General features: G+C 38.9%; 1 protein-coding gene across 1 annotated transcript; it reads left to right on the forward strand.

Moving 5' to 3' along the window:
* The first annotated feature begins 6,198 nt into the window (after nt 1-6,198).
* LOC148014186 (uncharacterized) lies at nt 6,199-7,578 on the forward strand. Its single transcript, XM_087667308.1, has 2 exons — nt 6,199-6,928; nt 7,019-7,578. Exons 1-2 carry the CDS (start codon nt 6,659-6,661, stop codon nt 7,310-7,312), a joined length of 564 nt encoding a protein of 187 aa, XP_087523434.1. The 5' UTR covers nt 6,199-6,658; the 3' UTR covers nt 7,313-7,578.
* The last annotated feature ends 9,539 nt before the right edge of the window (nt 7,579-17,117 follow it).

The following is a 17,117-nucleotide window of genomic DNA, read 5'->3' on the forward strand; positions in this document are numbered from 1 at the left end:
ACTTCGATGCTCGATATGAGGTGCGCAAGTGCTCAAGCTTGAATCTGTTGGTCCTGGCAACGGAACTAAAATGGGGGAGCTTTCGCTCAACTGCCAAGACCCACGGACCGCTTATTGTTTCAAGCGTTCCAAGCGAGCTCTAATGGCTATCTCTCACCTAGCCGACGCACCGTTGATTCTACGAGTGTAGTGAGCTTACCTTAGTGCCGATACGAGTTTCCTTCTCTCTTAGGCACTCCGGTAGCTCCACGATCCTAGATGTAAGCTCAAGCATCCTCCACCTCCAAGCTCCATCCTCCATAGCCGCGAGCACAAGAAGAGAGAAGAGAAGAGAAGAAGAGAAGAGGAGATGGTGAAGAGCTTCACCCTCTTGATCCCTCACTCTCACACACTCACTCCCTCTCTCAAGAGCACACACAAGCAAGAAGATGAGAAGGAGAGAAGAAGTCGAAGACTCTTGTTGCCACACACCAAAGAATGATATTTTATTCACTTTTTGAACTTTATATATACAAACCCTAAAATCCCATGGGCACCCATCCCTTTTTTACATGACCGGCCATTGTGGCAAGGTCCCTTTTCCATTTCCCTCTTCTAGCCTTGTGCCTCTAACCTACACCCATCTAATATTTTACAATTGGCACAAGAGGGAGCCTGGCGCTCTTTTACAAGATTTTTCCGAGTTTTTTGAGGCGCCTTTTCATTTAAGGTTGCGCTTTTTGCCCCGGTTCATCTTTAGAGGCCGCCTGCATGTCTTTGCTCTTTTTTCATCTTCCTTTTGCTTTTTCCGCCATCTCAGCTTGGGGTTAACAATCAATTTTCATTGCATAAATATATGGTAGTTAGAAATCTCACCTTCTCTAGATCATCTTGTATCTTCATTTCCTTGTGTGTCAGGGAGGCACCTCTTTGGGCAGAGGGATCTACAAACTTCTTGGTAGGAAGCTGGGGCCTTGGTCCAAACAAATCATGTTGTAGTGCTTCAAATTCAACATCGGGCACAAGGTAATCTTCTTCAACCGAGGTAATATGCTCATGTGCTGCTATGATCGCACTCACAGTATCTAAGCTTGTGCCATCATATCTTCCAATCTCTACTGAAGAAGATGACACCATGAGAGCCAACCCTTGCTCTGTCACCACTTGATGTTCCTCTTCAACATTTATGAGCTCTTCAATCAGTTCTTCTCCTGTGTATGTGATAGAAACAACCTATGGAGTTGTATCTTCATTGCTCTCCTTCTCTAGGGGTGTATCCAATGCAAGGAGGTAAATTACCAATGTGCAATCACACTCCACAAGATCCAAAGGTGATGTACCTGTGGTGCACTTCCCATGGAAATAGTGCATACTCTATGCGAAGGATCCACATGGGCCAGACACCTATTCACCACTTTTTGGTGATTCTTCACTGCCTGAAATACCATGAGCTATTCCAGAGGCACCCGTCATGTTGGATCCCTCGATGGAGTATGTGTATGCAGCAATGGTGCTTACAAAGTCTTCCATAACCTGAAGGGGGGCATCCAGCGATGAGAGCATGCTTTCAAGGTTGAAGTTCTTAGAGAAAACTTGGAATATCTCGTCACCCTGGTTGGTAAAGATAGTCTCATGGATCCACTCATCAAAGTGTGTGCGAGCATCCATCGTAGCAGGTAGGAGGGATGTGGTGGATATAAAGAGATGAAGAGAGAAAGTGTGAAATGAAACAATGAAACAAGAACTAAACTAGTTCTACCTTAAAGACCTTAAGTTTTAAACAATTAAGGGTTGTTCACATACGATATTTAGTTATGGCTTTACTTACATCTTTGTAAAGTTTACATGCATATGTAAATGTGTTGATGTGGAAAGTGTATAACAAGTGTATGATTTTGCATAAATACCATAATTTTTAAATATTGCAAGTTTGTAAGCGACAATATTCTATTGGCCAAAAAAATCCAAAAATTTAGAAGTGTTGGATATTACAACTTGTGATGTTGGGATTTTTAGGGAGACTCTACAATTTCTAAAATATGTGGAGCCACAACTTTCCGCTGGTAACAGTATCCTCAACTCGACTTCGAATTTTCCTACCATCTAGTTTAAAATAGAAGCTAACAAGTGGATTCTGCATTAACATTGTAATTTCCTGGTGCATTATACTCAAGGGCCAATCATCCTCCATTTGCAACACTTGGAGCTCGCCGCCCTCACAAATGACAGTAACATCCACAGCTGCACTTTCACACATGTCTTGATCAAGGCACAACCATTTACCCTTGAGCATCCTCCATCTACGATACTTGAACACTAGGCATAAAGTTTGTCATGCGACAAAGTACTTGTAATTGGAAAGGAAAGTTAGCCGATTCATCCCAAAGTAAGATAATAGTCAACTAAGAGAGAAATTTTTTACCTGAAAGCCATGTCCCTTATTGTGACTCGATACTCCACTGTATTAGGCTTGTGAGTTATTTTTTATGTCCAAGTTTTGCCTAGAATCCTTGTTACATAATCCTCTGATGCATTTTTTATGACGTACGTGCTTTTGGTACATCTCAAACCCTTACATTCCTTGAACATGTGTGCAAAAATTGCAATCGGTATGAACCAACTTAGATGTACATTCTTTGAGCCGATGCTTGGCTTCATAGAATTCAATATGTCTGCTGAAATTTTTGTGCTACACATGTGCAAAATGTCGCTACTACACAATGGCCATTCTATGCTATTGAGATTCGATGTGCATAGACTCAAGGGTTCCATATTCTCGACTCCCCTTAGGTAATATGTACTTGGAGTCATAGAAAAAAACAAGGTCCTCTGCAAGTTGCTTAGCTGTACGGCCCTCAAAGAGCAATCTACCAATTTCGAGGTGGTAACACTTAAAAGAACCAGTGAAACTCTCAACATTTTGCCACTCATAGCAATCCGAAGGGTATACTTCTGTAAATACAAGACAAGTTGTTACATAGGTATCATGAAATTTCTCATTCTCAATGAGTTGCAAATACTTACTGTTTGCAATGTTTCGTTGAAAGGGCACAATGGTGGGTGCAATATGTATTTGTTTTTGCATGAATACATGTTGTACAAACGCCTTTGTTACAAGGTGAGAATCAACATTCCTTTGTCTAAGAGCTAAAATTTTACCCTTCCAATGCTTTGATACATAATTGCAGATGCTTTCACCGTGAAAGCTCCCTTCATACTTGGATGCATATGTATCCAAGACGAGCAATGATACGTATCAGTGATCCAATTCCCTTTTTCATCTTTTCTATTACGTACTTCTATCAAGAGAATGCTTGTTCTTCTCTCAGGCATTATAACCTACGCATTAGATGTAAATAAGTATGTATTAACCCCTAAATAATAAGCATTTTAAGTCTGTCCAGTAATCACCAATATGCCATACAAATCAACATGGCATTAAGAGATGTTTACACTTTTGTAAACAGACATAAACATCGATATCAAAACGTATGTGGATATATACATCAACACAAAGTATAGACTTGATTTCAAGACATCACTTTAATCATACCATTTACATGAAATATAATGAAAAGAATAGCACAAGAATACTTAGAGAATTTTGCCAAAATAAATTTTAGTATAACGAAGAGGAGTTTGATTTGACTCAATACATTGTATGAAATATGGGTAGTAGTTGTTACAAGGATAACAGCCACATGGCATGCAAATCTTAATAGGCACATTGGATTGACACCTGAGATATTCTAAGACTCAACACATTGTGTGTTATATGGATGATATGACACAAGAGTTTCATGGATCATTGCCAATTGGCATGGAGATCCAAATGGACACATAGGACCAATAAAGCAGATAATTTTTTAACCATAAACTTCTAGCAGATCCATATCATCCAACACAAAGGAATCACTCACCACATCAAGATAGTTGATGGAGAATTATATGCTTCACCTAAACCTTGTACAATACCTGCATGTACAAAAAAACACGAGCATGAATCCCTTTTAACAAAAATACTTACATGAATCCCTTTTAGCAAAAAATATCTAGATAACTGCATGAATAGAAGCGATACAGAACAGGACCAATTTACCTATAAGCTGATTTGTTGAAGATAAGATTGAATCATTGCTAATCAAAACCCATTGCAAATGATGGACATAAGAAAACATCAATCCCATCAAATATAAAAGTCACTAATTAAATGAATAAATTTTGACATCACAAATATGGTAGATTTACCTGTAAATTGAGCTACAAAATCTCTGCTCTACCTTGTGTTAAGTGCTGCAACAAGAATTGATCCTTAAGTTAGAACTAGCATCAAACCATATTGTAAAGATAGTAGAAAAGGGATAATGCAGAGAGGAAAAAAGAGAGAGTTTGTGTGAGTACGCGGGAGAGAGAAAGAAACGAGCACCTATCCAATCTTGCCCAAATTGATCTCTGCAAAAGACAATTTTGCAAGAGTTAGTATTTACATGAAGGTATACTGAAAAAACAGTAGAAAAGAGGAAACATAGAGAGAGAAAGAGAGAGGAAGAAAGAGATAAGCACTTATGCAATGTCACCCAAAATTATCTCTGCAACAAAACAACAACAAGGGTTAGAACTAACATTGTGTTGTATTGAAAAGATATCAACAAAAAAAAACCAAACAGAGAGAGATATTAACACCTTTGCCTCTTGCTCCAAATAAACTCTGCAAGAAAACGACAATTAGAACCAACATCAAATTCTATTGAAAACACAACATAAAAGAGAAAAAACATATAGAGAGAGGGGGGAAAGAAAGGAGAGAGAGATAAGCACTTCTGTCTCTTGTCCCAAACAACCTCTGCAATAAAACAACAACAACAGTAAGAAACAACATCAAACCCTATTGAAAAAATAGCAAACAAGAGAAAATGCAAAGAGAGATGGGCACCTGTGTTTTTGCCCAAAATCTGGAGCTGCGTGGAGAAGAAAGTGCAGAGGTAAGCAGAACGCTCAAAACCCTAATTACTCTCAGTATGGGAGCTTCAATGGAGACGAAAATTCACAAGTATAGAGAAGAGAGGGAAAGCGGTCTGTTGCTCAACTTTTGGGTCAAACTAATTTCGTGAGAGGAAAAAAAACCGAAATTGAAAATTCTCCAAAAAAGGGGAGAAATACGAGGTGAGAGAAACTCAAATTTTGTGTACTATTCATTCTCCCTTTTTTTAATCCCCCACTACCCCTTTTTTTAATAGAAACCCCAAGATTTGGAGAGAGAAGATTCACCCTCCATGGATGTCAACATCTAGCCTTCCTATTGGACAATCCAAAAGGCCCACATCTTAAACTATTTTATTTTTAAGGGCCCATTTGTGAGTTCATTCTTTTCCTAATATCCACGGACATTCTTACATGCTCACTCCCTTGTAGAGAATTAGCATATTGTGGAGGAGACCTTGTTGTAAGAGCCATGTTATGAGCAAACATTAAAGCTTGAACTGTGGGACTGAAAAAGGGATTATGTTGTGCATCATGCAAGATTTGTACTAAGTTCCTTAAGGCATGAGTTCCTTTTTCACATTTTTACCACATTTCACCTATTTCTACCCTTTTTCACCTAATTTTGGGAGGAAAAAACTAAATGGTAAATGTGTAGACTGAAAATCTTGGAGGATCATGTTGTCAATAGAGAGGTTGCACGCACATGCACACATAAAGAGAACAAGGAACAAACCCTTGTACTTCACAATGAGCAAGCTCCTAAGCCATGCTGCAACGTCACAGTTCTCTTACCCAAGAATTGTAACACAAGCCCTCAACTTTTAAGTGTAAACAACACGCTGCCTAGGAATCTTTGAAAATGTCACGAGATCCTCTCTTAATGGAATCGTATAGAGAAAAAAGTCGGAAAATAAGGAGGCTTCTGGTTTTTCAAATGGCTACAATCAAGTATGGATCCCCCTTACTTTGCCAATAGGTTTCATTCAAAGGGAGATGCATGGTTATTTGTGGAATTTGAGGGTTTTCTATATTATATTCTTAAGGGATAATTAACTCTAATTTTACATATTTTAACTCTTAAGGGGTCTTCAAAAGTGTTGCTTTCCGCTCTACGCAACCAGATGACTTTGCTAATTTTACATATTTTAACTCTAAAGGAGGGAGAACAAAAGAGAGTGAGGTCAACCAAATGACTTTGATAATTGGCAGAGTTAAACAATGTTCCAATTGGGTCAAGTGAGAGACTCGAGAGAGGGTTTCAGTCGACGCGGTCAAGCAAAGCTTCCACCCTCTATTTCTCAGGATCACTTCCTGCATATTTCTCAAGGGAGACTCGAGAGAGGGTTTCACTCGACGCGGTCCAGCAAAGCTTCCACCCTCTATTTCTCAGGATCACTTCCTGCATATTTCTCAAGGGAGACTCGAGAGAGGGTTTCACTCGACGCGGTCCAGCAAAGCTTCCACCCTCTATTTCTCAGGATCACTTCCTGCATATTTAGGAGCTCTCTCTCTCTATTTCTCAGGATCACTTCCTGCATATTTAGGAGCTCTCTCTCTCTCTCTCTCTCTCTATTTCTCAAGGGAGACTCGAGAGAGGGTTTCACTCGACGCGGTCCAGCAAAGCTTCCACCCTCTATTTCTCAGGATCACTTCCTGCATATTTAGGAGCTCTCTCTCTCTCTCTCTCCCCACAACCATGGCGGCATCAAGCACCCGCTACACGTCCATGGCTGCATCAACCACCCGCTACACGTCTGCAATTCGCAGCCGCATGCCTGGTGCTCCCACAGGAGAGCGGCTGATGTTGATTCTGCGCCCTTCAGCAGATGGATTGGAGGAGTTGCAGCGGCGAGCCAATGTGGCGCGCCAGAGCAAGAGCCCCGAGGAGTTCATCCGATGGTTTCGTTCCCAGAGTGACGCCGTCAAGCAGGAAATGGATGCCAAACTGGTGGAGTTAAACCGGGAGGTAATGTCGCCCTCGTCTCTTTCTAAAGGGTAATCTTGCTCGCTTGTCCCTCGGAATTAATCTGGCTAAAGCTTCTCAACCTTGTTGCAGGTTGAGCGTTCGGAACCTAAACGGGAAGATTTTAAAACCCAGGAAGAGTATGAGGAGGCACTTGGTGTCTGGATGGTGGGAGGTGAGGAGGCCATGAAGGCGGTGCGTTCATGGACAGACTTCTTTGTGGACTTGGTGAATCAAATTAAGCGTTGGCTTCAGAATATTATGGACGCCCTTAAGACCGCCATTAAGCAGGCCTATGAGAAGATTAAAGCGTTTATAGATTGGTTCTCAAAAGAGGTCGTGGAAGTGTGCAAGAAGAGGATGAGCGAGTGCTTTGAGAGCGTTTGAGTCGTCAACATTCCTCACGAAACAATGAGGAGGGTGAGGTATAAAAGTCTCATAGAATTAAGGTGCTTGCTCAATAACAATGGAGAGACGTTTTCTTTCCCATTTTCCATTCTTACTCTCCTTCTCTTTTTCTTTCCTCACTTCCACCCCTCGCCCTCTCTCTCTCTCTCTCTCTCTCTTTCTCTCCCTCTCCATGAAATACCTCTCTGTGCCGCCACAATGTTGGGTTCCATGAAAAATTTGACTATAATTTTGTGGATTTTAAAGGGTCTTAGTTTGACTTGTCGATGTGGTTGTTACTAATTTGCACACATGATAATCTTCTTGCACGCATGGTCATTTATGTACACACATAATGATCATGCGTGTGCCTCTACGGGTTCACTCATAAATGTGTAATTCTATCATATAACTTCAACAAAACGAATTTGTATAGCCCTTTAACACAGCGCCAATGTGCCTTTAAGCAGCAATGGGGCGACTATGTATAGATGTACACTCTTGTAGAAATGATTATCTACACAAGCATCTCTACGTTGATCCCCAAGTCTCCCGCTAGATGAGTAAGCCATAGCTTTCTTGCAAGCTTCGGCTCTCTGCTGCAATATACTCAACCTCTGGTGGTAGACATATAAGTAACACAGTCTTGTAAATGAGATCACCATGAGACTGCACCCCCATCACATATGAAAACATAGCCTGATGTGGACCTTCTCTTGCCCATATATCCTGCATAATTAACATCCGTGTAACCTACTACACATGCTTCTTAACTTCCAAAACACATGCACATGTCTTTTGTACCATTCAAGCCTTTCACTAACTCCCAATATTTCTTACCAAGGTTGACATGTATCTGTTGCTAACCGTGATCAACCACTCCCCTGATGTGGAGTAACATGAAAGAAAGCACCTGAGTCAATGATCCAATCTCTTCAGTACTACTTTTAGTCAAAATGGTGATGGGAAAGAGGCTTTTAGAGATGCACATTACAAGAGCGGAGTCAAACACAATAATATTCATCTCTATTTTAAATGTTAGTAGTTATTTAGTTTGAATTAAGAAAGACTTGCACTATTTATTATCAATGGAAGAAGGTTGTAGCTTATACTATAAGCTTTATCATTATCTAGCAATGATTGACCTTTTGGAGATAGGATTTCCAGAAATGAAAACACCATTCTAGAGGGAAAAATTTGTTGATGGAGAGTTGGAGGAGGAAAAGGGATCATGAGACTGAAGAAAAAAGCACCATGAAGAGCTCAAATTTAGATTTTAAAGCACCTTGTATAGTCCAATATAAAGGAGTCTAGGGTACTATAAATAGCTACTAAAAATGATGCATAGTTGCTATGCACACCAGTGATAGCCAAAGTATTCTATATAGAGGGCCATTATATACCCGTATTGTAATTGTAGACTCTAGATGTGGGTGAAAAAACCATTGGGGAGTATTAAGGGGAAAGCCGACATCTCCTAGTATATACCATTTTGTTTATCAATAAACCTGAGTACATAACAATGATGGTCATAGACATTAAAAGTTTCAAAAATTTATAAAATCATTAAGACTTGGATGATCTATGGTCACTACCATGAACTACCCTTCATATACTTTGATCTACATGGATACCCAAAATAAGAAGTAAGTTGAGGCAAAGTAGAATGTGTATTCTCCACTATAGTGAATACACAATTTTATGGAAGTATGCATAGTGAATTGTAAAAGTATGTCATAGAAAATGTGAGAGATACACAACACAATGTCTTTCAAGATGGTTCATGACATTTCCCTTTCCCACTACATATATAAACAAACAATGTGTATACAAGCTACCCAAAGTAATTGAATGTGAAAGGCTTTGTGATGCTTCTGTCCTCATCTTACTAAAATCAACAATGGACTTGTGATGCTTGTTGAGGGTTGGAGCTGCTGAACTACCACCGCCATTGTCCTCTAGTATTCTGCTAGCTCCTCCTTGTCCACTAGGTCCATGCACTTGTGTTTGGAAATGCAAAAGAAAATAGGGCTTGTAATAGCTATTCTCTATCTCTTGTCGCTCTCTTATTTATGTCTTTATAATGCAAGTAGAGAGAGAGAGAGAGTAAGGTTTAACACATATGTTATGGTTTGGAAAGGTCACTCTATGCTTTTGATGCCTAGAATACTTGTCTCTATTTTCACTTCTTGGTTGCATTCTATAGAACTCTCCTCAAACTTTACATCTTGGTTCCTGTCTTGTGAAAACCAAATGTGTGCTTTACATCTTGGTTTTGGTCTTGTGAAAACCAACTATGTGCTTTGATGCCTAGATCATGCATCCCAGTCTTCATGTCTTGATCATGATCTTGCCTTGAGCACTAGTCTCCTTTTTCATACAGACTTGGACATCATCTTGTGACAACCCCCCTACTATGATGTCCTAAGTGAAAACAATACTATCTTTCTTACATAGAGAGTCATGCATGAAAGCTACATACTCAACCACACATAGAATCATGATTAGAGAGAGAGAGAGAGAGAGAGAGAGAGAGAGAGAGAGAGAGAGAGAGAGAGAGAGAGAGAGAGAGAGAGAGAGAGAGAGAGAGAGCTATTGTATTGGGAGGTGCGAAAAACAAAGATGGAGACCATGGGTGATGGAGACATGAGAGAAAGGTGTGTCTTGTTATTTGTTGAGGGAGAGTTCCATCTACCTATAATAAATACATTTCAAACGACCATTTCAACATTGCCATTTGAAAGGCCTTTTCTTGAATGTATCTCATTATTTGGCTTCCCTTTTTTTTCACAAATTTTTGTCTTTATTCTAATTTCATTGTTTTACATGCCATAATCGACATAATTTTGCAAGAGACATATTCATCATGGCTAATCCATTTATTATTACATATATTCTTGCATTTTGAAATGTAATTGAAAAAGGCTTGTTTGAAACCCGGGGGGTTCACTATAGATGTTGTATGGTATCACATGAGTGTAAGGGAGGGGGTTTTTGGAAGGGGACACTTAAGCATATACATTAGAGGTAGACCCCTCTTAATTTCCTATATTGAACTTAAATTTAAGGAGGGGATAGAGGGAAAAAAGAAGGGGGGATGAATTTGATCACCTTTCTCCATAGATTGGTTTCTCCATTGCACACAAGAGACCTTGACAAGTAAGGTTAAAACCCTAAACCCTCATATAGTAGGATTATTGAATTAATCATACTGTGGGAGGGGGGGAGTTGGCACTTTCCCATGGTTTTGATAGAGAGATTCAACTCCCCTTCTTCCAAAGAGAGCTTGGTGTCCGTTTGGTGTAGTCACTTTAAGTATAAAGGGGTTCGATTCCCCTACTCTCTCTCCTCATATGGTAAGGGGGCATGGGCACTCAAAAACATTGCGACACATACTTCGATGGTATCCAAGTGCCACTACATAAATCACTTTGTGATATGACCATTTTGATGCTTTTAATTGCTTAGGATAATTCTAAATTTTAAAAAGAAAGTTAGTATATGTTCTATGAAGACTTACATTTAAGAAAGGGGATACATAAAAAGTCATACATGTATATATCTTATAAGCTTAAATAGAGGGATATATTAGTCTTACAAGCTTCATAAATAGGTTTTTTTTTAGAAGTCCTTGCACGCAAATGACATGTCTTCTTTACTATGAGTGAACCCCCCATGGTTTGAAAGGTCTTTTTCCCATTCTAATGGTGCATGCGTTCTTAACTTTCTCTCATTGTAATGACCTTCTTACCAACATTCTCTTTGCAAGTTCATGCCTCACTATACGCCCTAGATTCCCCCTAGATGGATCTAACAATGAGCTTTACTTCTCTCCTTTGAATTGCCTCCCCTTGCTCTTAGCCTCTTTTCATTTCTTTTGTTCCTCCCCACTCACACCCTCCCATCAAAGAGAGAGAGAGAGGAGTAATGTCTAGCCTTGTCTATACTTACTCTTCTCATTCTCTATTTATACAATTAGCATTTCATGTCCTCTTGCTTCTCCTTTTCCATAGGAATACGCAATACAAATAGCCCACCTTGTTTTCTTTGAGGATGATAAAGGCCAATGACCTACCATTAGGCATGCAAGTTCAAGATCTAGAGATGAGAGAGATACATAGGGATTCATGCTTCTTATCACTCCCTTGCTCATATATTATCCTCTCTTTATTCCCTTGCTCATATACTATCCTCTCTTTATTCACCTTGTATACTCATAATGGCTACCATGGTCCTCTTCCCCTATTGCTGAAAAAAACCGTCGTGATTTTGAGAGGGAAGACCAATGTGGAGAGAGAGAGAGAGAGAGAGAGAGAGAGAGAGAGAGAGAGAGAGAGAGAGAGAGAGAGAGAGAGAGAGAGAGAGAGAGAGAGAGAGAGAGAGAGAGAGAGAGAGAGAGAGAGAGAGAGAGAGAGAGAGAGAGAGAGAGAGAGAGAGAGAGTGTAGTGTGTCAACTTAAAATCACATGCCCACATTATATTTTAAAACTATGAGTAAATTGATATCTTTCCTCAAAAATTTCAAACTTCATTTTTTCAAAAATCCTCCCTTCTACAACTAATTAATAAGTGGGTGCCCTATTAAAATTTGAAAGGAAATTTTTCAAAATTTTATTATTATTTTTAAAAGCAATTATTGTTCATGATAAGAATTTTTGTTCTTATAGTAATAAGGCTGGGAACATGTCTACTATTGAGATATCAAGCTCAACATGTGGTATATTCATCACTAGCACGTGGTAGCAAATATGAGGATCTTCGTCAATGTGATAGTACAGTTGGACTTCACCGACTAGTCTACCTATCGAGAGTGATGGCACATTTATCTTGCCAACTCACTCACTAATGGTTTCACACTGACCATTGTACTTAGATTATTCTTTATGTTATATTTTTCTTATGTTTTGTAGACTTTTCTTATCTTGTTGAGTAGTGAAGAAGAAGATGAAGATTTTAGTCTCCATCCCTATGTACACTTTTTGTTGTGCATGTGTCTATTTTGCAAGAGCTCAAGCTCTCTCCTTCTCTATCTCTTTACATGGTATTAGAGCCTAGTTATGGCTAAGAAGACATCAAGTGACTGTAAATTGAGGATTTTTCGTAAATAACAAGGAACGCACTCAGACATAACCATAAAACAAACTCACAAGTAGGAGAAGACTTGGAGACATAATCGAGAGATTGGAACCCTAAGCGTAGGACCAAGCGGAAGACAGAATAGAGAAGCTAGAAAGGACAGACACCATTGGAGGAGTGAATCTACCCGATCTAATCAATCTCATTGACAACTTGGTGGAGAGAGAGACCGCTGACATAGTAGAGACAAGCACTTGAGATGAAAAGCTTGACCTAGGCACAGAGATCCAATGGCTAGTCGCCGATTACCGGGCACAATGTAATCTTCTTCAACCGAGGTAATATGCTCCTGTGCTGCTATGATCGCACTCACAGTATCTAAGCTTGTGCCATCATATCTTCCAATCTCTGCTATTGTTGGATCCACATCCATGTAATCATAATCAATCAGGTCTTCCATTGAATTCCTGACTAGGATAGAAAACAACTCTTCTTCCTTCATTTCCAAGTATTGCACTACATCTGATAGAAGTAAGTATTGTACACCATCTACTTCAATGGGTGTCAAGGAGGCAAGGTTAGGTTTGTTGACTTGTGGCTATTCTGAAGAAGATGGCACCATGAGAGCCAACCCTTGTTCTGTCACACCACTCGATGTTCCTCTTCAACATTTATGAGCTCTTCAATCGGTTCTTCTCCCGTGCATGTGATAGAAACAACCTATGGAGTTGTATCTTCATCGCTCTCCTCCTCTAGGGGTGTATCCAAAACAAGGAGGTAAATTGCCAATGCGCAATCACACTCCACAAGATCCAAAGGTGATGTACCTATGGTGCACTTCCCATGGCAATAGTGCATACTCTATGAGAAGGATCCACATGCGCCAGACACCTATTCACCACTTTTTGGTGATTCTTCACTGCCTAAAATACCATGAGCTATTCTAGAGGCACCCAAGTCATGTTGGATTCCTCGATGGAGTATGTGTATGTAGCAATGGTGCTCACAAAGTCTTCCAAAACATGAAGGGGGGCATCTAGCGATGAGAGCACGCTTTCAAGGTTGAAGTTCTTAGAGAAATCCTGGAATATCTCGTCACCCTGGTTGGTAAAGATAGTCTTGTGGATCCACTCATCAAAGTGTGCGCGAGCATCCATCGTAGCAGGTAGGAGGGATGTGGTGGATATAAAGAGATGAAGAGAGAAAGTGTGAAATGAAACAATGTTAAACAATTAAGGGTTGTTCACATACGATATTTAGTTATGGCTTTACTTACATCTTTGTAAAGTTTACATGCATATGTAAATGTGTTGATGTGGAAAGTGTATAATAAGTGTATGATTTTACATAAATACCATAATTTTTAAATATTACAAGTTTGTAAGCGACAATATTCTATTGGCCAAAAAAATCCAAAATTTTACAAGTGTTGGATATTACAACTTGTGGTGTTGGGATTTTTAGGGAGACTCTACAATTTCTAAAATATGTGGAGCCACAACTTTCCGCTGGTAATAGTATCCTTAGCTCGGCTTCGATTTTTCCTACCATCTAGTTTAAAATAGAAGCTAACAAGTGGATTCTGCATTAACATTGTAATTTCCTGGTGTATTATACTCAAGGGTCAATCATCCTCCATTTGCAACACTTGGGGCTCACGGCCCTCACAAATGATAGTAACATCCACAGCTCCACTTTCCCGCATGTCTTGATCAAGGCACAACCATTTACCCTTGAGCATCCTCCATCTACGATACTTGAACACTAGGCATAAAGTTTGTCCTGCGACAAAGTACTTATAATTAGAAAGGAAAGTTAGCCGATTCATCCCAAAGTAAGATAATAGTCAACTAAGAGAGAAAATTTTTACCTGAAAGCCATGTCCCTTATTGTGACTCGACACTCCACTATATCAAGCTTGTGAGTTATTTTTTATGTCCAAGTTTTTTCTAAAATCCTTGTTACATAATCCTGTGATGTATTTTTAATGCCGTACGTGCTTTTGGTACGTCTCAAACCCTTACATTCCTTGAACATGTGTGCAAAAATTACAATCAGTATGAACCAACTTAGATGTACATTCTTTGAGCCGATGCTTGGCTTCATAGAATTCAATATGTCTGTTGAAATTTTTATGCTACACATGTGCAAAATGTCGTTACTACACAATGGCCATTCTATGCTATTGAGATTCTATATGTGCATAGACTCAAGGGTTCCATATTCTTGACTCCCCTTGGGTAATATGTACTTGGAGTCATAGAAAAAAACAAGGTCCTCTGCAAGTTGCTTAGCTGTACGCCCCTCAAAGAGCAATCTACCAATTTCGAGGTGGTAATACTTAAAAGAACGAGTGAAACTCTCAACATTTTGCCACTCATAGCAATCCGAAGGGTATACTTCTGTAAATACAAGACAAGTTGTTACATAGGTATCATGAAATTTCTCATTCTCAATGAGTTGCAAATACTTACTGTTTGCAATGTTTCGTTAAAAGGGCACAGTGGGCGCAATATGTATTTGTTTCTGTATGAATACATGTTGTACAAACGCCTCTGTTACAAGGTGAGAATCAACATTCCTTTGTCTAAGAGCTAAAATTTTACCATTCCAGTGCTTTGATACATATGCAATTGCAGATGCTTTCACCCTGAAAGCTCCCTTCATACTTGGATGCATATGTACCCAAGACGAGAAATAATTAGTATCAGTGATCCAATTCCCTTTTTCATATTTTTTGTTACGTACTTCTATCAATAGAATGCTTGTTCTTCTCTCAAGCATTATAACCTACGCATTAGATGTAAAGAAGTATGTATTAACCCCTAAATAATAAAAGCATTTTAAGTCTATCTAGTAATCACCAATATGCCATACAAATCAACATGGCAAGATGTTTACACTTTTGTAAACAAACATAAACATCGATATCAAAACGCACGTGGATATATACATCAACACAAAGTATAGATTTGATTTCAAGACATCACTTTAATCATACCATTTACATGAAATATAATGAAAAGAATAGCACAAGAATACTCACAGAATTTTACCAAAGTAAATTTTATTATAACAAAGAGGAGTCTGATTTGACTCAATATATTGTATGAAATGTGGGTAGTATAGAGTAGTTGTTACAAGGATAGCAGCCACATGGCATGCAAATCTTAATAGGCACATTGGATTGACACCTGAGATATTCTAAGACTCAACACATTGTGTGTTATATGGATGATATGACACAAGAGTTTCATGGATCATTGCCAATTGGCATGGAGATCCAAATGGACACATAAGACCAATAAAGTAGAGAATTTTTGAACCATCGACTTCTAGCAATCCATATCATCCAACACAAAGGAATCACTCACCACATCAAAATAGTTGATGGAGAATTATATGCTTCACCTAAACCTTGTACAATACCTACATGTACAAAAAAACACCTGCATGAATCCCTTTTAACAAAAATACTTGCATGAATCCCTTTTAGCGAAAAATATCTAGATAACTGCATGAATAGAAGCAATACAAAATAGAGCCAATTTACCTATAAGCTGATTTGCTGAAGATAAGATTGAATCATTGCTAATCAAAACCCATTGCAAATGATGGACATAAGAAAACATCAATCCCATCAAATATAAAAGTCACTAATTAAATGAATAAATTTTGGCACCACAAAATATTGTAGATTTACCTGTAAATTGAGCTACAGAATCTCTGCTCTATCTTGTGTTAAGTGCTGCAACAAAAATTGATCCTTAAGTTAGAACTAGCATCAAACCCTATTGTAAAGATAGTAGAAAAGGGATAATGTAGAGAGGAAGAAAGAGAGAGTTTGTGTGAGTACGTGGGAGAGAGAAAGAAATGAGCACCTATCCAATCTTGCCCAAATTCATCTCTGCAAAAGACAATTTTGCAAGAGTTAGTATTTACATGAAGGTATACTGAAAAAACAGTAGAAAAGAGGAAACATAGAGAGAGAAAGAGAGAGGAAGAGAGAGATAAGCACTTATGCAATGTTACCCAAAATGATCTCAGCAACAAAACAACAACAAGGGTTAGAACTAACATTGTGTTGTATTGAAAAGATATCATTTAAAAAAAACCAAATAGAGAGATATTAACACCTTTGCCTCTTGCTCCAAATAAACTCTGCAAGAAAAAAACAATTAGAACCAACATCAAATTCTATTGAAAACACAACATAAAAGAGAAACAACACATAGAGAGAGGGGGGGAAAGAAAGGAGAGAGAGATAAGCACTTCTGTCTCCTGCCCCAAACAACCTCTGCAATAAAACAATAGCAACAGTAAGAAACAACATCAAACCCTATTGAAAAAATAGCAAACAAGAGAAAATGCAAAAAGAGATGGGCACCTGTGTTTTGCCCAAAATCTGGAGCTGGGTGGAGAAGAAAGTGCAGAGGTAAGCAGAACGCTCAAAACCCTAATTACTCTCAGCAGGGAGCTTCAATGGAGACGAAAATTCACGAGTATAGAGAAGAGAGGGAAAGTGGTCTATTGCTCAACTTTTGGGTCAAACTAATTTCGTGAGAGGGAAAAAAATCGAAATTGAAAATTCTTCAAAAAAAAGGGGAAAAATACGAGGTGAGAGAAACTCAAATTTTGTGTACTATATTCATTCTCCCTTTTTTAATCCCCCACTACCCCTTTTTTTTAATAGAAAACCCAAGATTTGGAGAGAGAATATTCACTCTCCA

This window comes from Lygodium microphyllum, chromosome 25 (genome assembly GCF_053477565.2).
Source record: "Lygodium microphyllum isolate KBCC chromosome 25, Lygodium_microphyllum_v1.1.10, whole genome shotgun sequence".
NCBI classification, from domain to species: Eukaryota; Viridiplantae; Streptophyta; class Polypodiopsida; order Schizaeales; family Lygodiaceae; genus Lygodium; species Lygodium microphyllum.

What these genes read in the sequence shown, in the direction of transcription:
- LOC148014186 (XM_087667308.1), top strand. Translation starts at nt 6,659, where the DNA reads ATGGCGGCATCAAGCACCCGCTACACGTCCATGGCTGCATCAACCACC. An exon ending in TGGTGGAGTTAAACCGGGAG is followed by an intron (nt 6,929 to 7,018) that starts GTAATGTCGCCC and finishes ACCTTGTTGCAG; the next exon opens with GTTGAGCGTTCGGAACCTAA.